Below are 24,244 nucleotides of genomic sequence, written 5' to 3' on the forward strand. Positions count from 1 at the left end.
CCATGTTGGTGGGCGAACACTGATATTGCTTTCAAGATTGTCACATGTTACCGATGCTGTGATTGGTCAGCGATGTCATCGTGTAAGGGACATAATCGGTGTTACAAATTTTCTTCCAATAGAGGGCGCTAGTAGTGGATATCAGTAATCTTGACTACATGTATCAAGGCTGAATACGAGGAACGAATATTAGCCTTGATTTATGAAGATGGCATGTATCATGGCCTTTGTTACAATTGTGGAGTTGTGGAGCATTAACTGGAACAAAAAATAGTCTAGTGGGCCCACCAACAGGGATTGATCCTAGACCAACCAAGCGTCAGGCTAGCACTTTACCACTTAGCTGTGTCCCACCCTCATAATAATAATTACAGTGCCTCTCACTCATCCCCATGTGATAAATTCTGAATCACGGGGGCACTGAATCATGAGTGGTAAAGCACTCACTTGATGCACTATCAGTCTGAAATCGATCCCCATCGGTAGTATAGGCTGTTTGGGCTATTTCTCATTCCAGCCAGTGCATCACAACTGGTATATCAAAAGCCGTGGTATGTGTTACGCTGTCTGTGGGATGGTGCATATAAAAGATCTCTTGCTAATAATGGAAAAATGTAGCGGGTTTCGTCTCTAAGACTATGTCAGAAATACCAAATGTTTGACATCCAGTAGCTTAGCTTAGTAACTGGTTTAACGTGTCCATGTACCACTAGGGTTTTGAACACGCCTATCCCGAGTCAGGCCTCCGATAGTTAATACATAAATGTCTTCTAGCAGTGTCGTTAAACAAAACAAATAAACTCACTCATCCCCATGTGATTAATTCTCGAACAGCAATTATAATACTTTCTATACTACAGATAAATATTTATTTTAAAACAATCATCATGGCTTGAATTGATTTAAATATTTTTTCTTTTTCATAGTGACAGTAGCAGTTCGCAAGCACTGACGGCACAGAGTCAGACGTTTCTACGTCCAGACACGCCCAACAACGCAAGTGGAGCTGGTAAGTGTTGTTATTTACTCCTTAACTTCTAACATTATGGCCAATTCAAAATGCTGTATTTGATTGCAAAAGAAATATTGTATAAACCAACTTCTAGTATACATGTATAGTCCATTTGCATCAAAAGGAAACAGATTTTACTAGTTAAATAGTTAAATGATAAGAGTCTGAGGTATGACAGTATGTGAAATCAATCCCCACTGCTTTATTGTCCATTTTATAAGTTAAAGTTTGTTTTGTTTAACAACACCACTAGAGCACATTGACTCATTGATCATCAGCTATTGGATGTGAAACCCCTTACATTTTTTCATTAGTAGCAAGGGATCATTTATATGCACCATCCCACAATCAAGATAGCACACACCACAGCCTTTGATATACCAGCAGTGGTGCACTGGCTGGAACGAGAAATAACTCAGTGGGTCCACTGACTGGGATCGATCCCAAACCGACCGCACATCATGTTAGCGCTTTACCACTGGACTACGTTCAGACCCCCTAAATGATAAAGAGTCTGAGGTATGATAGTATGCGAGATCAAACCCCCCTGCATTATTATCCATTTTAACCAATGCTTAAGATATCAAATGCTATGCAGAAATGTGATTTTTCGGCTGAAATATATTTGCCACATTCAATGTTAATGTGCATTTGGCAGCTTGGCAAACAATGGCTTAAACTATGGACACATGTATAACATGTACAAGAACGATTTTTTAAGGACACGGCTATAAGAATTAAAACGTGGACACAAGTTTAAGGCATGTCTGTCCTGGCCACATATTCTGACACTTTTTAAAAGTTGCAATGCCAAGCTATAATAATATATAACCGACCACCAAATACATTTACACAACAACCGTTAAAGCAAGCTACAAAATCAAACTTGTCGAAGCATTCCTTATTCCATTTGCAAAACGAGCCTACATGTACACGTGTACATGTAGCTGTTGATTTACATGTGGTGCTGTTCAAACAGAGGTGAAAATGTCACACTTGCCTGTGTGTTAGTCCTACGTGTGTGCAGTCGTGTACAAATGTTTAACACACCTGTCTTTGCTTTTGGGAATTACCTGTCAAGGCCCCTTTGTTTTAATTGCACCATTAGTACATGCGTGTGTTATACTTTAGCATGCTCATATACCACGATGGTTTCGAGCATGCCCGCTCCAGGGTTCAGTCTCTGGGAGGCCAGGGGCCCAATCCAGGGCAGATGTTAAAGGTGTGCGTGCGTAATACTTTAACATGCTCATATACCACGAAGGTTACAAGCATGTCTGCCCCGGGGGGTTCGGTCTCTGGAAAACCATGTACATGTTTCTTTTTCTCAAATTGCACTCGCAGTGTATACACTTTTCCAATGGTGTCAACTTCAATTGCATTTAGCTCAGTGCTCAGTGTTAAAGGGACATACCCCAGTTTCAATCCATGAAAATTAACACTAAGTTGAGTTAATCTACAAACCTGTAACATGTTTGGATAAAGTTAAAATTGAGAGAAACATGAATCTGTGACATTAAAATGGTGATATACTCACTGAAAATAGACTAAAACTCGACTCCATAGCTGTTACTTTTCAGATGCACGTGCATTTTTTAAAATATGAAAAATGCAGTTTGTGATATTAAAAGGCTGTGTTATGTGCTATCCTGTCTATGGGATGGTGCATATAAAAGATCCCTTGCTGTTAATCGAAAAGAGTAGCCCATGAAGTGGCGACATTGGGTTTCCTCTTGCCTGATGTGTGATTGGTCATAGGGTCAATACCCCTCAGTGTATTAAGTTGTTGTTTTTTCCTCTATCCCAACCAGTGTCCTGTGATTCATAGATTAACAACCATACATGTATGTATGTCCTGTCAGTGGGAAAGAGCAAGAAAAACCCCTTGCTGCTTTTTGATAGAACTGCAGGGGCCCAATTCACAAAGGTCTCTTAGGCTCTGCTAGACAACAGAGCATCCTGTTTGCAAGTCATTTAGAATTGCACTGCGAGATCGCAAAGTTGCGAGACTTTAGTGAATTAGGCCTCTGGTTTATAAGGTCTCTTAGGCTCTGTTAGACAACAAAGTAAAGCATCCTGTTTGCAAGTCATTTAGAATTGCACTGCGAGATCGCAAAGTTGCGAGACTTTAGTGAATTAGGCCTTTGGTTTATAAGGTTTCTTAGGCGCTGTTAGACAACAAAGTAAAGCATCCTCTTTGCAAGTCATTTAGAATTGCACTGCGAGATCACAAAGTTACGAGACTTTAGTGAATTAGGCCTCTGGTTTATAAGGGGTGTTTGGATTATAGAGGTTATATTCTGTACTGATATTTAAAAAGAAACGGTGAAATACTGTTTTTATGAACGAAATATGGATTTGATATTAAATACACAACCAGAAAATTATTTATAATTACCTACAAAATGATGATATGAACATGTCCTTCCTACAATACAGTAGTGCAATATTGATTTGATGTTAAATACAGTACCAGTAAATCATTTGAATGATTTCAATTGACTACTAGGTGGAATGAAAGTCTTACTATAATCCTCTTTGCACGTCTTTTACAATTGCACTGTGGCATCGCAAAGTTGCGAGAGTTTAGTGCTTTAGGCCCCAGGTTTCCTCTCTATCTTTACCGGCCTCGGTGGCGTCGTGGTAAGCCATCGGTCTACAGGCTGGTAGGTACTGGGTTCGGATCCCATTCGAGGCATGGGATTTTTAATCCAAATACCGACTCCAAACCTGAGTGAGTGCTCCGCAAGGCTCAATGGGTAGGTGTAAACCACTTGCACCAACCAGTGATCCATAACTGGTTCAACAAAGGCCATGGTTTGTGCTATCCTGCCTGTGGGAAGCGCAAATAAAAGATCCCTTGCTGCTAATCGGAAGAGTAACCCATATAGTGGCGACAGCGGGTTTCCTCTCAAAATCTGTGTGGTCCTTAACCATATGTCTGACGCCATATAACCGTAAATAAAATGTGTTGAGTGCGTCGTTAAATAAAACATTTCTTTCTTTCCTCTCTATCTTAACCACGTGTTGAAATAACATGAACCTCAAAAGCCATGATAGTTTAAAATGTGTTGAATATATTGTTAAATAAAATATTTCTGTCTTTCTTTCACTGTAAAAGAAATTTTTAGGAACAAATTTTAATTTTTTAAATATTTTACTTCCTTATTTATCAGCCATAATAATTTTCTTTTTGTCTGAAATATTGTAATATTTTGAGGGGAAAAGGGGGAAGGGGAAACACTCAGGCTGTTGACCTACATATAGTTTCCAAGGTAGCAAAACATACACTTTTCACTATACATAAAATTAATTTTGAACTACTATTAAATATTTCATTTCATTTCAACTACTACTGAATATTTCATTTCATTTCAACTTATTTTCGTGCTTATATCCAAGTAAGCTTCAATCACGCTATCCTGGGCACACACCTTGGCTATCTGGGCTGTCTGTGCAGGACAGTGGGTTAGTTGTTAATTGTTAGTGGTTAGTGAGAGAGAAGAGGGTGTAATGGCCGTACACATACCCATTGAGTCATTAAAAACTTGCTCTGGGTGGGAGCCGGTACTGGGCTGCGAACCCTGTACCTACCAGCCTTATGTCCAATGGCTTAACCACGACACAACCGAGGCTGGTCAGGATGAATAGAAATGTGTTGCATTTGCCAACATTGATAATTTAGGCAAAAAGGTGTAAATACTAAGTAATCTTTAAGCTAATGGTACAGAAAAGAAGTAATAACTATTTTATGCTGGCTAATAACTGTTGGGGAGGCTTTAGCTCAGTCGGTTGACTGCTCGCTTAAGGTGGTTGTGTCGCAGGATCGAACCACCTCGGGGGATTCATTCAGCTGATTGGTGTTTTTCGTGTTCTAGCTAGTGCACCACAACTGGTCAAAGGCCATGGTATGTGCTTTCCTGTCTGTGAGAAAGTGCATAATTATAAAAAATCCCTTGCTGCATTAAGAGAAATGTAGCGGGTTTCTTCTAATGACTATGAGTCAGTATTACCAAATATTTGACATCCAATAGGCGATGATTAATTAATCAATGTGCTCTAGTGGTGTCGTTAAACAAATAGCTTAAATAACTGTAGAGCCAGTTGCTTTGAAAATGATATGTCAGGTTACTGACAATTTAACAAATCTATATCTTGTTAACGTTTAGACTAGTGGAGTAATTTTTAACAAGAACCACATTGAGAAATGTGAAGTAGTGAATTCACTACTTGCAAAATACAATGTGTTGGTTTGTGCAATATATCTCACCTGCAGTATCCTTAAAGGGACATTCCTGAGTTTGTTGCACTTTTTATGATGCTGTTGACTAACTAAGACTTTTTGACAATCGTAATTACATATCAAATATATTTTTCTGCATAAAATATTAATGGCTGTATATTAAACGTGTTTCTGATTGTTCTAATATTTGTACTAGGTTAAATTTCACTTTATTTCCAAAAATATAATTTTTTCGTACGTACAAAATTATTTGAAGACAAAATCCAGTTTGGGCTAAATTTTACAAATATTAAGACGACCAGAAACACATTGAATATACAGACACTGATATTCTAAACCAGAAAATATATTTAATATATAAGTTTAATCGTAGAAATATTTTATTAGTCGGAAACATCTTACATTGTTTTGCAAACTCAGGAATGTCCCTTTAAGATTGAAGAATGACTTATAGTCCGTCCCATTAGGGTCTTCAGAAGTACTCGTGTACTCGGGCATGTCTGTTCACATGACTCGAGTACCCGTACAAGGTGGAATACAATGATCAACTATAATACAATGGACAATGTAGGACAATTATTTCAGCAGTAGATAATTAATGATATAAGTTACAAAATAATTATATGATCATGCGCTAGTTTCTCTTTTTAAACTGGCTGTCCGTCCATCACAACACTGAACATATCAACCGGTTTCTAAATGTAATACAATGGCGTGATTTGACATCTATGTTCAGTGCTGGAATTAAGATGCACAATGCTATTTTACTTTACTCCGTAGTCTCATTATCATCTAGTGTAAGTGTCACGTACTCGGGTCCACGTCGAGTTAGACCCTCGAGTACTCGGGTCCACGTCGAGTTAGACCCTCGAGTACTCGGGTCCACGTCGAGTTAGACCCTCGAGTACTCGGGTCCACTTCGAGTTAGACCCTCGAGTACTCGGGTCCACATCGAGTTAGACCCCCGAGTACTCGGGTCCACGTCGAGTTAGACCCCCGAGTACTCGGGTCCACGTCGAGTTAGACCCCCGAGTACTCGGGTCCACGTCGAGTTAGACCCTTGAGTACTCGGGTCCAGTAGTTTGGACTCGTGGAGGCCCTACATCTCATCATTCTACAAAACTGTTTTTGTAAATATTTAAATAATTTTAGTTTGGTTTAATATAACACGAAAAGTAAAAGTGTTTTGGAAATAACAAAAAATTACTATATTTGTGTGCAAAGCACAAATCAATCGGCTCAGAAATAAATAATTTGTAATAAATTCCATAACATGAAAAAAAGGTGTTTTCTGTGGGACGGACTATAAATATAAGTAATAAATTTGTTTGTGTTTTCAGGCCTCCCGAATTTCCGTCGAGGGATCTCCCCCGGCCCTGTGTCGGAGCTGAAACCAGTGGACATCAAGTCGGTCCTTAATGAAATAGCCATCGAGAGAAAGAGAGTGTCTCTGGGAGACTTGCTTCTCGAAGGTATGTTTTCTTGATTAGTTTATTCTACTAAACTCCATATTTGATTATTCTTTTCTTGCTTAAATACTACTCTCACTGTAAATGAGTGGTCAAGAGCAGGACTACTTAATAAAGGTTTTAATAAATGGCAGAACATTTTGTTTAGTTCATTATTACTCAAATGTAAACAAAATTATTTCTTAAGCATATTCATCATCCATCCATCCATCCATCCATCCATCCATCCATCTGTCCTTATGTCTGTCCGTCCGTCCGTCCATCCATCCATCCCTCCATCAATCCTTCCATCCATCTAAAACCATTCACCCATAATCTATTCATCTATCCAAAACCACCCACTGTAACCCATCCTTCCATCCATTCCTTCCACTATCTATCTGTCCATCTGTCCATCCATCCATCCATCCATCCATCCATCCACTCAAAACCCCACCAACCCTTAATCCATCCTTCCATCGATGCCTTTAGCCACCCATCCACCCATCATACCTGCCATCATTCGTCCATCCATCCATCCATCCATCCATCCATCCATCCATCCATCCATCATCCCTGCCATCATTCATCCAACCATTCATCTACTCACATATCTAGTTGTCATCAGTCCATCCATATATCCCATTGTCCATCCATTCATCCATCCACATAACATATACATGTATGGTTTATATAAGCATTCTAAAATTAATTTCAGGGACATTTGGCAGAATATACCATGGCACGCTTGTTGGTGAAGAGAATGAAGTAGAAACGGAAGTATATGTTAAAACTCTGTCAGGTAATCATGTCGAGGACATAATCTTACTAATTATTCCTGTAATATGTAAATATACAGATGTTGTAAAATCCATACTTACATCTACTAATATAACTCTGTGTCAGGACACGGACATAACAATACTAATTATTTGTGTAGCAGTGAAATATGTAAATAGACAGATGTTGTAAAATCAATACATAGTAATAAAATGTATACTACTCAAAAGAATTTAAGGGTCAGACGATATTTTCGACATTATTTTCTGAATGTCAATTATATTAGCTAGACCATAATGTCACGCATGGTATTGTTCCATTTTGACGAAAGTGGGTCTAAGCAACCCATACATGAATTAAAATCCACTGTCATTGACACTGTCGACTAGTTCTAATGGCGAAAACATGCTTACATTTGCACGTAAATTAGGGCGAAAGCGAAAGGTCTGCTAAGTGCCCATAACTTGCTTTTTCACAAAGCACTTCATTTGCACGCTTTGCACGTGTATTCCATGTTCCCAATGCTGAATTTCCGTATAATTGGAGCTTGCGTTCATGTACGGTGCACACTCCAAATTCGACAATGGTACGACTTCAACTGACTATCGAAGATCGAGGAAGGGCTATTGCTTGGCTTCAGGATGGCAATATGCAAAGAAATGTTGCTCTGAGACTTGGTGTCAGTCAGAGTGTCGTTGGCCGACTGTGGCAACGGTACCAAGCAACGAATTCTGTTCGAAATCGTCAACGTTCGGGAAGACCCCGAAGCACTACAAATAGAGAGGACCGCTACATCACCAATATGGCTCTACGTCAACGCACAACCACTGCACGCCGATTACATGACAATCTGCGGACTGTGACTGGAACTCGAGTGTCTGATCAAACCATATGCTATCGTCTGAGAGCCAATAATCTACGCTGCTGTCGCCAGGCTGTTCGACCACCACTCCTACCAAGTCACAGAACGGCCAGATGTCACTGGTGCACACTTCATCTGCGGTGGAAACGTGTTCATTGGGGTCGAGTGATGTTCACTGATGAGTCCAGGTTTAGTCTCCAGTTCAACGACGGTCGGGTTCGTGTCTACAGACGTCCTGGGGAGCGCTTCGCTGACGTTAACGTTAGACAACGTCACCGGTTCGGTGGTGGCAGCGTCATGGTGTGGGGCGGCATCTCTATCCACCACAGGACCCCCCTCTATGTGGTGGATGGCAATCTGAATGGAATCCGCTATCTGAATGAGATTATCCGGCCGTTGGTTCTCCCAGGCCTTCAGCAGATTGGCGGCGGGGCAGTTCTGCAGGATGACAATGCCAGACCCCACCGCGCCAGGGTGGTAACGGACTTTCTCAGACAACAAGGTATCGCCAGGATGGATTGGCCAGCATATTCGCCTGACTTGGCCCCAATAGAGACGCCTGGGACGAATTAGGCAGGAGAGTTCGGGATAACCATTCCCCTCCGGCCAACCTTCATGATCTGGGTCAACTTCTTATGGCAGAGTGGCAGACCATTCCCCAAGAGTTCTTCACACGTCTGATCAACAGCATGAGGCAACAATGTGTCGAGTGTATTCGCGCCAGGGGTGGATTCACACACTATTAAACGAACGTTCTAATGTGTAAAATCCATGTTTGACAACCTTCAACTTTGACAGCATGTCATGTGACTTTCTTGTATACAGTGACGTTTATTTGTGGTTTTTTGTAAATATGGAACAATAAAAAAAAAAATTGATGTAGTTTACATCATCAATCTAATACACTCTGAAACTTATTTGGTTATAAATTTTTGACCCTTAAATTCTTTTGAGTAGTATAAATGTTATTTTTAGTTGTTAAAAATAGGCACTAGAAATGGAAAAAGAAAACAGTAGCTTTTCATTGTTTTTGTTATTTTCCAAATATTTATTTAATATACACTAGTATTTGTTTTTATAAGTTTGTTTTTTATTTAATGTCATAAATCGTGTGATTAAACTAATAATTGAAGGGAAAAAATCAGGTTGTGGAATGGACAAAGGGGGATAACTATATTTGGGATGAATTTATTTTTGGTAAGAGGAATTATGGGGGATTACTCTCCAAGGAAGACAAAAATGAAATAAAAATCCCCAAAGCTTTGTGAAATCTTAGATTAAATACATGTGAATTTTTAAAACCTAAAACTAATCAACTTCAACAAACTGTTTTATAAAACTTTACAGTAATTAACTTTCACAAACTTGGCCAGAAATTTAACTTTTTACTTGGATCTGAGAAATATATTTGTATGGACTAAGAGTTTTTTGGGGTTGAATTACTATGAGTACTGTGAATTGTCGGCAACATTTTATACTTTTATGGAAGACAAGATATTTAATTCCTTGGAATTCTTGTTCTTTGATAAAAATCTCACAGGAAAACCCAACTTTTGAAGATTCTTTAAAGTTTTCTCCATTGCATGATGTCATTGTCATCTCTGCTATATTACCAGTGTGATTAGCCTGTCTATTTTGATTTTTTCAGACCAGGCCAGGGCGGACCAGGTTCAGGTGTTTTTCATGGAGAGCTGCATGTTGAAGGGTTTCGTCAGTCCCAACGTGAACCCGCTGATTGCCACGTGCGTCGAGACCGACTGCCAGCCCTACATGATCTACCCGTTCTCTAACGAGGGCAATCTCAAAAAGTTCCTGCAGAAATGTCGGATGTCCGAGTGTGGGTCGAGATATGTAAGTCACAGAGCTTATAGTTCTTTAAAAATGATTGTATTTTTGGTAATACCAAGAGTATGTTATTGCCCATTTATCATTCCACCAATACATTTATGCACCCATTCAAAAAAGCCAGCCATCCATCTATCCATCCATTGTATACATTCATCCATCTTCTTTATTCAACTATCCATCCAGTACATGCATTCATCCATCCATCTTCTTTATTCAACTATCCATCCGGGACATGCATTCATCCATCTTCTTTATTCATCTGTCCATCCAGTACATGCATTCATCCATCTTCTTTATTCATATGTCCATCCAGTACATGCATTCATCCATCCATCTTCTTTATTCACTATCCATCCAGTACATGCATTCATCCATCTTCTTTATTCAACTATCCATCCGGTACATACATTCATCCATCTTCTTTATTCAACTATCCATCCGGGACATGCATTCATCCATCTTCTTTATTCAACTATCCATCCAGTACATGCATTCATCCATCTTCTTTATTCAACTATCCATCCAGACATGCATTCATCCATCTTTATTCAACTATCCATCCCATACATGCATTCAACCATCTTCTTTATTCAACTATCCATTCATTACATGCATCATCCATCTTCTTTATTCATCCATCTATCATCCATCCAATCCATTCATCTGTTTACCTGTCCTTCATCAATCTGTCAATCCATCAGTACATCTCTTCATTATCCTTCCGTCCATCCTCTGTCCATCCTCTATCCATCCATGCACCCAGACTAAAGTTTTCTTATTGGCTGATTTCTGTTTGGTTACTGTATACAAATGTACCATGCCTATATTGGCTGTTGAAAGCCTATTAGTAGAATTAGGTTTTTCTACAATGGTGTCAGTACTAAAATGCTTGTGGCATTCTTTATTGTATCACAATAATAAACTGTTGTGTATGTTTTAGTAATATGTAACAACAATAATTACAGTAGATTTTGAATTGGAGGTGCAATTTGTGGCATTTTAGATAAATGTTTTTGTTCAAAATGATATTGACAATAAGTGGCTGCCATCTAAATATATCAGTAGCTATTAATAGTTAATATTTTTGTTGTTACTGTGACAATTGTATAGTACATTGTGTTTGTTTTTGTGTTGTCAGACGTTATCAACACAGCCGCTGGTGTACATGGCCATTCAAATCATCCGAGGTATTCAGTATCTGCACCGGAAAAAAGTCATACACAAAGACATCGCAACACGCAACTGTGTGTAAGTACATCAAACTGTAAACATCATACACAAAGATATCGCAACACACAACTGTGTGTAAGTACATCAGAATGTCAAACACAAAGACATCACAACACACAACTGTGTGTAAGTACATCAAACTATAAATGTCAAACACAAAGATATCGCGACACGCAACTGTGTGTAAGTACATCAAACTGTAAATGTCAAACACAAGGACATCGCAACAGGCAACTGTGTGTAAGTACATAAAACTGTAAATGTCATACACAAGGACATCACAACAGGCAACTGTGTGTAAGTACATCAAACTGTAAACGTCATACACAAGGACATCGCGACACGCAACTGTGTGTAAGTACATCAAACTGTAAACGTCATACACAAGGACATCGCAACAGGTAACTGTGTAAGTACATCAAACTGTAAACGTCATACACAAGGACATCGCAACACGCAACTGTGTGTAAGTACATCAAACTGTAAAGGTCATACACAAGGACATCGCGACACGCAACTGTGTGTAAGTACATCAAACTGTAAATTTCAAACACAAAGACATCGCAACACGCAACTGTGTGTAAGTACATCAAACTGTAAATGTCATACACAAGGACAACGCAACAGGCAACTGTGTGTAAGTACATCAAACTGTAAAGGTCATACACAAGGACATCGCGACACGCAACTGTGTGTAAGTACATCAAACTGTAAATTTCAAACACAAAGACATCGCAACACACAACTGTGTGTAAGTACATCAGAATGTCAAACACAAAGACATCGCAACACACAACTGTGTGTAAGTACATCAAACTGTAAATGTCAAACACAAAGATATCGCGACACGCAACTGTGTGTAAGTACATCAAACTGTAAATGTCATACACAAGGACATCGCGACACGCAACTGTGTGTAAGTACATCAAACTGTAAACGTCATACACAAGGACATCGCAACAGGCAACTGTGTGTAAGTACATCAAACTGTAAACATCATACACAAAGACATCGCGACACGCAACTGTGTGTAAGTACATCAAACTGTAAAGGTCATACACGAGGACATCGCGACACGCAACTGTGTGTAAGTACATCAAACTGTAAACGTCATACACAAGGACATCGCGACACGCAACTGTGTGTAAGTACATCAAACTGTAAATTTCAAACACAAAGACATCGCAACACGCAACTGTGTGTAAGTACATCAAACTGTAAATGTCATACAAAAGGACAACGCAACAGGCAACTGTGTGTAAGTACATCAAACTGTAAAGGTCATACACAAGGACATCGCGACACGCAACTGTGTGTAAGTACATCAAACTGTAAATGTCATACACAAAGATATCGCAACACACAACTGTGTATAAGTACATCAGAATGTCAAACACAAAGACATCGCAACACACAACTGTGTGTAAGTACATCAAACTGTAAATGTCAAACACAAAGATATCGCAACACGCAACTGTGTGTAAGTACATCAAACTGTAAATGTCATACACAAGGACATCGCGACACGCAACTGTGTGTAAGTACATCAAACTGTAAACGTCATACACAAGGACATCGCAACAGGCAACTGTGTGTAAGTACATCAAACTGTAAACGTCATACACAAAGACATCGCGACACGCAACTGTGTGTAAGTACATCAAACTGTAAACGTCATACACGAGGACATCGCGACACGCAACTGTGTGTAAGTACATCAAACTGTAAACGTCATACACAAGGACATCGCGACACGCAACTGTGTGTAAGTACATCAAACTGTAAATGTCAAACACAAGGACATCGCGACACGCAACTGTGTGTAAGTACATCAAACTGTAAATGTCATACACAAGGACATCGCGACAGGCAACTGTGTGTAAGTACATCAGAATGTCAAACACAAAGACATCGCAACACACAACTGTGTGTAAGTACATCAAACTGTAAACGTCATACACAAGGACATCGCGACACGCAACTGTGTGTAAGTACATCAAACTGTAAACATCATACACAAGGACATCGCGACACGCAACTGTGTGTAAGTACATCAAACTGTAAACATCATTCACAATGACATCGCAACAGGTAACTGTGTGTAAGTACATCAAACTGTAAACGTCATACACAAGGACATCGCAACAGGCAACTCTGTGTAAGTACATCAAACTGTAAATCACATACACAAGGACATCGCGACATGCAACTGTGTGTAAGTACATCAAACTGTAAATGTCATACACAAGGACATCGCGACATGCAACTGTGTGTAAGTACATCAAACTGTAAATGTCATACACAAGCACATCGCAACAGGCAACTGTGTGTAAGTACATCAAACTATAAATGTCAAACACAAAGATATCGCGACACGCAACTGTGTGTAAGTACATCAAACTGTAAATGTCAAAACACAAAGACATCGCAACAGGCAACTGTGTGTAAGTACATAACACTGTAAATGTCATACACAAGGACAACGCAACAGGCAACTGTGTGTATGTACATCAAACTGTAAATGTCATACACAAGGACATCGCAACAGGCAAATGTGTGTAAGTACATCAAACTGTAAATGTCATACACAAAGATATCGCAACACACAACTGTGTGTAAGTACATCAGAATGTCAAACACAAAGACATCGCAACACACAACTGTATGTAAGTACATCAAACTGTAAATGTCAAACACAGAAATATTGCGACACGCAACTGTGTGTAAGTACATCAAACTGTAAATGTCATACACAAGGACATCACAACAGGCAACTGTGTGTAAGTACATCAAACTGTAAACGTCATACACAAGGACATCGCGACACGCAACTGTGTGTAAGTACATCAAACTGTAAATGTCATACACAAGGACATCGCAACAGGTAACTGTGTAAGTACATCAAACTGTAAACGTCATACACAAGGACATCGCAACACGCAACTGTGTGTAAGTACATCAAACTGTAAAGGTCATACACAAGGACATCGCGACAAGCAACTGTGTGTAAGTACATCAAACTGTAAATTTCAAACACAAAGACATTGCAACACGCAACTGTGTGTAAGTACATCAAACTGTAAATGTCATACACAAGGACAACACAACAGGCAACTGTGTGTAAGTACATCAAACTGTAAAGGTCATACACAAGGACATCGCGACACGCAACTCTGTGTAAGTACATCAAACTGTAAATTTCAAACACAAAGACATCGCAACATGCAACTGTGTGTAAGTACATCAAACTGTAAATATCATACACAAAGATATCGCAACACACAACTGTGTGTAAGTACATCAGAATGTCAAACACAAAGACATCGCAACACACAACTGTGTGTAAGTACATCAAACTGTAAACGTCATACACAAGGACATCGCGACACGCAGCTGTGTGTAAGTACATCAAACTGTAAACGTCATACACAAGGACATCGCGACACGCAACTGTGTGTAAGTACATCAAACTGTAAACGTCATACACAATGACATCGCAACAGGTAACTGTGTGTAAGTACATCAAACTGTAAACATCATACACAAGGACATCGCAACAGGCAACTCTGTGTAAGTACATCAAACTGTAAATCACATACACAAGGACATCGCGACATGCAACTGTGTGTAAGTACATCAAACTGTAAATGTCATACACAAGGACATCGCGACATGCAACTGTGTGTAAGTACATCAAACTGTAAATATCATACACAAGCACATCGCAACAGGCAACTGTGTGTAAGTACATCAAACTATAAATGTCAAACACAAAGATATCGCGACACGCAACTGTGTGTAAGTACATCAAACTGTAAATGTCAAAACACAAGGACATCGCAACAGGCAACTGTGTGTAAGTACATACCACTGTAAATGTCATACACAAGGACATCGCAACAGGCAAATGTGTGTAAGTACATCAAACTGTAAATGTCATACACAAAGATATCGCAACACACAACTGTGTGTAAGTACATCAGAATGTCAAACACAAAGACATCGCAACACACAACTTATGTAAGTACATCAAACTGTAAATGTCAAACACAGAAATATTGCGACACGCAACTGTGTGTAAGTACATCAAACTGTAAATGTCATACACAAGGACATCACAACAGGCAACTGTGTGTAAGTACATCAAACTGTAAACGTCATACACAAGGACATTGCGACACGCAACTGTGTGTAAGTACATCAAACTGTAAACGTCATACACAAGGACATCGCAACAGGTAACTGTGTAAGTACATCAAACTGTAAACGTTATACACAAGGACATCGCAACACGCAACTGTGTGTAAGTACATCAAACTGTAAAGGTCATACACAAGGACATCGCGACACGCAACTGTGTGTAAGTACATCAAACTGTAAATTTCAAACACAAAGACATCGCAACATGCAACTGTGTGTAAGTACATCAAACTGTAAATGTCATACACAAGGACAACGCAACAGGCAACTGTGTGTAAGTACATCAAACTGTAAAGGTCATACACAAGGACATCGCGACACGCAACTCTGTGTAAGTACATCAAACTGTAAATTTCAAACACAAAGACATCGCAACATGCAACTGTGTGTAAGTACATCAAACTGTAAATGTCATACACAAAGATATCGCAACACACAACTGTGTGTAAGTACATCAGAATGTCAAACACAAAGACATCGCAACACACAACTGTGTGTAAGTACATCAAACTGTAAACGTCATACACAAGGACATCGCGACACGCAACTGTGTGTAAGTACATCAAACTGTAAATTTCAAACACAAAGACATCGCAACACGCAACTGTGTGTAAGTACATCAAACTGTAAATGTCAAACACAAGGACATCGCGACACGCAACTGTGTGTAAGTACATCAAACTGTAAATGTCATACACAAGGACATCGCAACAGGCAACTGTGTGTAAGTACATCAAACTGTAAATGTCATACACAAGGACATCGCGACAGGCAACTGTGTGTAAGGACATCAAACTGTAAACGTCATACACAAGGACATCGCGACACGCAACTGTGTGTAAGTACATCAAACTGTAAATGTCATACACAATGACATCGCAACAGGTAACTGTGTGTAAGTACATCAAACTGTAAACGTCATACACAAGGACATCGCAATAGGCAACTGTGTGTAAGTACATCAAACTGTAAATGTCATACACAAGGACATCGTGACACACAAATGTGTGTAAGTACATCAAACTGTAAATCACATACACAAGGACATCGCGACACACAACTGTGTGTAAGTACATCAAACTGTAAATGTCATACACAAGCACATCGCAACAGGCAACTGTGTGTAAGTACATCAAACTGTAAATGTCATACACAAAGACATTGCAACTCACAACTGTTTGTAAGTACACCAAACTGTAAATGTCATACACAAGGACATCGCAACACACAACTGTGTGTAAGTACATCAAACTGTAAATGTCATACACAAGGACATCGTGACACACAACTGTGTGTAAGTACATCAAACACTAAATTTCAAACACAAAGATATCGCAACACACAACTGTGTGTAAGTACATCAAACTGTAAATGTGAAACAGAACTGTGTGTAAGTACATCAAACTGTAAATGTCAGACACAAAGATATCGCGAGACACAACTGTGTTTAAGTACATCAAACTGTAAATGTCATACACAAGGACACCGCAACACACAACTGTGTGTAAGTACATCAAACTGTAAATGTCAAACAGAACTGTGTGTAAGTATGTCAAACTGTGAATGTCAAACATAGTACTGTGTGTAAGTACATCAAACTGTAAATGTGAAAACATGGAACTATGTACATGTATATCAAACTGTATATGTTAAACAGAACTTTATAAGTACAAAAAACTGTAAATGCGAATCATAGAACTGTAAGTACAAAAAACTGTAAATGTGAAACAGAACTGTGTGTAAGTACATAAAATGTAAATGCGAATCATAGAACTGTAAGTACAAAAAACTGTAAATGTGAAATAGCACTGTGTGTAAGTACATCAAACTGTAAATGTGAAACATAGAACTGTGTGTAAGTACATCAAACTGTAAATGTGAAACAGAACTGTGTAAGTACATCAAACTGTAAATGTTAAACATGGAACTATGTGCATGTATATCAAACTGTATATGTCAAACAGAACTGTGTGTAAGTACATAAAATGTAGATGTGAATCATAGAACTGTGTGTAATTATATCAAACAGTAAATATGAAACAGACCTGTACAAAAAACTAAATGTGAAACAGCACTGTGTGTAAGTAAGTCAAACTGTAACTGTGAAGCAGAACTGTGTGTAAGTACTTCAAACTGTAACTGTGAAACAGCACTGTGTGTAAGTAAGTCAAACTGTAAATGTGAAGCATAGAACTGTGTGTAAGTACATAAAACTGTAACTGTGAAACAGAACTGTGTGTAAGTACATCAAACTAACTGTGAAACATAGCACTGTGTGTAAGTTCATCAAACTGTAACTGTGAAACATAGCACTGTGTGTAAGTACATCAAACTGTAAATGTGAAACATAGAACTGTGAGTAAGTACATCAAACTGTAAATGTGAAGCATAGAACTGTGTGTAAGTACATCAAACTGTAAATGTAAAGCATAGAACTGTGTGTAAGTACATCAAACTGTAAATGTGAAACATAGCAGAGCCTCGACAAATACCAATTAACATAGACTGTTGATATTTTCCATATTAAAAAATACTCGTGACAAATCCTCTATATTTAACTATGTTTTACTTGTTTTCCAGTGTTGATGGTGACTATATAGTGAAGATCACGGACAATGCGTTGTCGCGGGACCTGTTTCCGGCGGACTATGACTGTCTCGGAGACAACGAAAACAGACCCGTCAAGTGGATGGCAGTTGAGGCATTGCTTGATCGACGCTTTTCTCCGGCTAGCGATGTTGTATGTATTAGTTTAACAGATGTTTGATAAATCTTTTAAAAATACTGTTGACTATTGCCAAATTGATAGTTCTCTCTAGTTAGTGATGTTGTATGTATTACTTTAATAGATGCTTGATAAATATTTTAAAAATATAGTAAAGTACACTTATAACGAACATCCTTAGAATGAACTACTGCATAGAACGAACTGATCGTAAAATCTCATTTTATCTCCCTATACATTAATGACCGACTTATACAAATGTGTACAAAGAACTACTGCTACAACGAACTAACTATCTTGGTCCCTTCCAGTTAGTTATAAGAATACTTTACTGTACTGTTGACCATTACTGGATTGATAGTCTTCTCTAGCAAGCTAGTGTATGTATTAGTTTTTAATAGATCAAAAAGCTTTAAACATACTGTTTGCTTTTGCCGAATCAACAGGTTTTAACAACAAGCTATAATGTATGTATGCAATAATTTTAGTCAGGGAAAACATTAACGCATATTGTTTTCTGTAACTCATGTCCTAAAAAAAAATGTAATAGAGAAAAATTATTTTCTCCTTTTTCTTTTATTAGTACAATATTTAAGAAAAAGAAGTGACCCCCCACCCCCCACCCCAACCCAATAAAAACAAAAAACACCCCAAACAACAAGCATGTATAACATTGCTGTATTGATTGGTTAGGTTATAGACAATAATGTTTTTAAGAATGACCTCATTTGGTTGTTAGTCACCGACCGTTCCAACCAGAGAGGCCTATGGGTTTGTCTTTCTGTCCATCCGTCTGTCCCACATGTAGTTTTGAGATATTTTTTTTTCACAATGCCTCAAGATATTAAGGTGAAATTTTGTGTATAACCGTATCATGTACTGTCACGTTTAACTTTCATGGTAATTTATCAGAGTTATGGTCCTTGAACATAGGAGATAGGAAAAAAACAATTATTACAAACTCTGTTTCTCTGAGTGCATCACGATACTGAGCTGAAATTTTATGTGTAACTTTATCATGGTAATTTACCAATTTTGTGTGTAACTTTATCATGGTAATTTACCAATTTTGTGTGTAACTTTATCATGGTAATTTACCCATTTTGTGTGTAACTTTATCATGGTAATTTACCCATTTTGTGTGTAACTTTATCATGGTAATTTACCCATTTTGTGTGTAACTTTATCATGGTAATTTACCCATTTTGTGTGTAACTTTATCATGGTAATTTACCCATTTTGTGTGTAACTTTATCATGGTAATTTACCAATTTTTCACCGTTATGGCCCTTGAACTTAAGACCATTATAAATTTTAAAAAAAGTTTGTTTTATTTAACGACGCCACTAGAGCACATTGATTTTTTATCTTATCATCGGCTATTGGACGTCAAACATATGGTCATTCTGACACTGTTTTTTTCTAGAGGAAACCTGCTGTCGCCACATAGGCTACTCTTTTACGACAGGCAGCAAGGGATCTTTTATTTGCGCTTCCCACAGGCAGGATAGCACAAACCATGGCCTTTGTTGAACCAGTTATGGATCACTGGTCGGTGCAAGTGGTTTACACCTACCCATTGAGCCTTGCGGAGCACTCACTCAGGGTTTGGAGTCGGTATCTGGATTAAAAATCCCATGCCTCGACTGGGATCCGAACCCAGTACCTACCAGCCTGTTGACCGATGGCCTAACCACGACGCCACCGAGGCCGGTTTATAAATTAAATGCTAGATTTTCATCCAAATTGTTTTCAAAATAGGATTTTCGTCCAAATTGTTTTAAAAATGTGATTTTCAACCAAATGGCTTTCCAAATGGGATTGGGAATGAAATTTTATCTTATTTTATATTTTTAGCAAATTGAGCATTCTGTATGTTTATCTTCAGGGTGGATTTTATTATGGCTATAAAAGCTAGTTATTAAACATTGTGCAGGGTTGTAGTTGAACAGATCTTCCGCATGTTGGTTAGTCTGTGTATAAAAGTCATTGATGTTGTTTCAGTGGGCGTTTGGTGTCACCCTGTGGGAGATGATGACCCTAGGTCAGCAGCCATATGCCGACATCGACCCGTTTGAAATGTCCGCCTACTTACAAGAAGGCTATCGGATAGCTCACCCACACAACTGTCCTGATGAACTGTGAGTGTTTTAACATTTATGTATTAATTAGTGAGTTTAAGATATTGTAAGATATCGACCCGTTTGAAATGTCCGCCTACTTACAAGAAGGCTATCGGATAGCTCACCCACATAACTGCCCTGTTGAACTGTGAGTGTTTTAACATTTATGTATTAATTAGTGAGTTTGAGATATTGTATATTTTTTTAATTACATTTATTATTAAATTTTAAATTGCATCAGTGGTGATGGCATGTTTCTGGGTATGGTGAATACTATATAGTCTTCGTATATTTTATTTAAAGGTCAAAGTCTGCAGCCATTTTCTTTCATTCTTTATTTTCCTCCCATTTTCTGAAGAGATCCAAACTTATAATGAATATATTGAAAGTGTTGTGGTTAGTGGATATCTTATACAGATTTATATATTTAAAAAAAAAACATGTACAACTATGACAAGTTATGTAGATTTACATATGCTTAAAGAATTTAACTTCTACAACTGTCTTGTTTGTTACAGGTTTAGTTTAAACAATATTTATTATCGTTCAAAAATAGTAGCGGTCTGGGAATTGGCCAACAGGTGTTAGCCTATATTTAGTTCTCTCGCAACAATTTACAATATAAATATATTACAAGCAGTACAATAAAACATGATGATAACTTGTTCCAAATTTACTAACAGGTTTGCTGTGATGGCGTGTTGCTGGGCGATGACTCCGGACGAAAGACCTAAGTTCTCCCAGCTCCTCGTGTGTCTACAGGACTTCTACACGGCCCTCGGTCGCTTCATCTGAACACACTGCCATCTTACTCTCATCCAATCTGCATGAGACACGAACTGTACAGACACTGGAAACCATTGTACAGACACACAAAATTACAGTCCCTGTAAAGATGAAGTATATGACAACTGAAATTCATTGTACTGGTATGAAGTATATGGCAACTGAAATTCATTGTACAGACACTAAAATCCATTGTACAGACAAACAAGTTACAACCAGTGTAAAGATGAAGTATATGGCAACTGAAGTTTATTGTACAGACAAAAAAATTATAGTTTGTGTAAAGATGAAGTATATGGCAACTGACGTTCATTGTGCAGACAAAGAAGTTACAGTCAGTGTAAAGACAAAAGTATATGGCAACTGAAGTTCATTGTACAGACAAACAAGTTACAGTCAGTGTAAAGATGAAGTATATGGCAACTGAAATCCATTGTACAGACAAATAAGTTACAATCATTGTAAAGACATGAAGTATATGGCAACTGAAATTCATTGTACAGACAGACAAGTTACAATCAGTGTAAAGACAAAAGTATATGGCAACTGAAATCCATTGTACAGACAAACATGTTACAGTCAGTGTAAAGACATGACATACACAGCAACTGAAATCCATTGTACAGACAAACGTGTTACAGTCAATGTAAAGACATGACGTACACAGCAACTGAAATCCATTGTACAGACAAACACGTTACAGTCAATGTAAAGACATGACGTACACAGCAACTGAAATCCATTGTACAGACATGAAAGTGGTTATTGTTTGTGACAAGGAAATGAATCTCTCTGAATTTGTTTCGGTAACACGGCAGAGGGTGCATGAAAGGGAGAAAAAGAAAAGTGAATCTTATTGCAGATATGGCCGATGATGAAATATTTGTCTTTGTAATTGTAATGCAGTTTTGATCCACTTGCTCCGATGAATAACTTAGTATATTGTTTGTTACAGGCAAAGCCAATATCATCGAATGTCTCTTGATTGCTTGAAAGACATGGAAAGGAAATCATATTGCAGATAACACAGTCTGTGAAACATTTCTGTCTGTAGTTGTTATGTGTGGACCTAGGTTAACATTAGTTTTTGTCACGAATATTGTTTCACATGAGCCGTGCATTACCATGCAAACTTGCGTCAAATACTATGTATTTGATGTTACATATACTGAAAGGTACATTTTAACAGTTAAATTCTTAAATCAAAATAAAAACCGAACTTAAAAAAGTAAAAAAAATCCTGATTAATATGAACAGGGATATAGTTATGTGTGCGGTAAATATGTATTAATGTGCATTTTAATTAAAAGAGTGTTTCCTGGTAGTATTTGAAATGTCTGAAGAAGAATGAAATTGTGGTAATTCTTTGCATCTAAGTACAGAGTAAGCTGCCCTTGAACTGTTTTGCTTCAGGTAAATTGGAGGAGTGATATCCCCTTGTGTGGCCATAATCATTTGGTAAAAGAGTTGTCTCCCTTAGCAGTGAATAAGAATATGTGAGAGGAACTTGAAAGAAATGTGTAAATTGGAGATGCACTGCAAATTGAGATCTTAAAAATTACGGATGTCTGTGAAAGAAGTGTGCACACAGTAAAGACATGTTAGAATGAAGTGAATACAGTTTATAAGCATCTGTGACAGAGGTGCAGATAACTTGAAGAATATGTGAAAGAAGTGCACACAGTTCAAAGCGTACACATTTTAAAGGCAACAAATGAAGTGCAAGCAGCTTAAAGGCATCAATGAAACAAGTGCACATAGTTCAAAGGCAATGACGAAAGAAGTGCACACAATTTAAAGGCAATGACGAAAGAAGTGCACACAATTTAAAGGCATCAATGAAAGAAGTGCACACTTTACAGGCATCAATGAAAGAAGTGCATACAGTTCAAAGGCATCAATGAAAGAAGTGCACACAGTTCAAAGGCATCAGTGAAAGAAGTGCACACACTTTACAGGCATCAACGAAAGAAGTGCACACAGTTCAAAGGCATCAGTGAAAGAAGTGCACACACTTTACAGGCATCAACGAAAGAAGTGCACACAGTTCAAAGGCATCAGTGAAAGAAGTGCACACACTTTACAGGCATCAATGAAAGAAGTGCACACAGTTCAAAGGCATCAACGAAAGAAGTGCACACAGTTCTAAGGCATTAGTGAAAGAAGTGCACACACTTTACAGGCATCAACGAAAAGAAGTGCACACAGTTCAAAGGCATCAACGAAAAGAAGTGCACACTTTAAAGGCATCAACGAAAAGAAGTGCACACTTTAAAGGCATCAACGAAAGAAGTGCACACAGTTTAAAGGCCTCAGGGAAAGAAGTGTAAACACTTTAAAGGCAATAAAAGAAGTGCACACAGCTTAAAGACATCAGTGAAAAAAGTGAGCACAGTTTAAAATCATCAGTGAAAGAAGTGAGCAAAGTTTATTAAAGGCATAGAAAGAAGTACACACAGCTTGAGAAGTGTAACACATTAATTTGTCGTCTGCTTCCTGTGTCGGTATTACAGTATTATAGAGAAGAGGAAAGGAAAAGGTTTGAGAAGACTTGTTACAACTGTTAGCAGTGTTACTGCAGAAATAAATCAAGAAGACAAATCTAAAACCTTTCTTGATTAACTAGTGTGCTAGTGTATGTATAGAATGTAGTATGTTACTCAATCTAATTAAAATTAGCTCCACTATTACATGTGGATCTAACACCAGCCAGTTCGAGCTCATGTCCACCAATCAAAACCTTACTTGCAGAATCCTGCCAGTGATTTAAAACTAACAACACTGCGTTGTCCCCAATGTCCAGGTAACATTTCGTCTGTAAATAATAATTTAAATATTGACCAATCACACTTCGCCTTTTATAACGTTATTTGGGAGCATACAAATTCTAAAAATATCGGGCGAGTCTATTTTAGTGGCCGCAGTACAGCGAACCATACCAGTACGTACGGGGTGGGTTATCAGTCTTCAATTTTACATTAAAAATT

At 38.2% G+C, this 24,244-nt stretch overlaps 1 protein-coding gene across 1 annotated transcript in view; it reads left to right on the forward strand.

Annotated features, from left to right (window-relative positions):
- LOC121373623 (tyrosine-protein kinase RYK-like) overlaps positions 1-23,982 on the forward strand; it is a 139,880-nt gene extending 115,898 nt beyond the window's left edge. Inside the window, exons 7-14 of the mRNA XM_041500327.1 lie at positions 927-1,009; positions 6,596-6,727; positions 7,422-7,505; positions 9,994-10,196; positions 11,332-11,441; positions 18,204-18,363; positions 20,353-20,489; positions 21,155-23,982. Of these exons, the coding sequence (XP_041356261.1) occupies positions 927-1,009; positions 6,596-6,727; positions 7,422-7,505; positions 9,994-10,196; positions 11,332-11,441; positions 18,204-18,363; positions 20,353-20,489; positions 21,155-21,266 (1,021 nt within the window). The 3' untranslated portion in view covers positions 21,267-23,982. The remainder of the gene's footprint in view (positions 1-926; positions 1,010-6,595; positions 6,728-7,421; positions 7,506-9,993; positions 10,197-11,331; positions 11,442-18,203; positions 18,364-20,352; positions 20,490-21,154) is intronic.
- Positions 23,983-24,244: the final 262 nt, after the last annotated feature.

Source organism: Gigantopelta aegis, chromosome 1, assembly GCF_016097555.1.
Source record: "Gigantopelta aegis isolate Gae_Host chromosome 1, Gae_host_genome, whole genome shotgun sequence".
NCBI classification, from domain to species: domain Eukaryota; kingdom Metazoa; phylum Mollusca; class Gastropoda; order Neomphalida; family Peltospiridae; genus Gigantopelta; species Gigantopelta aegis.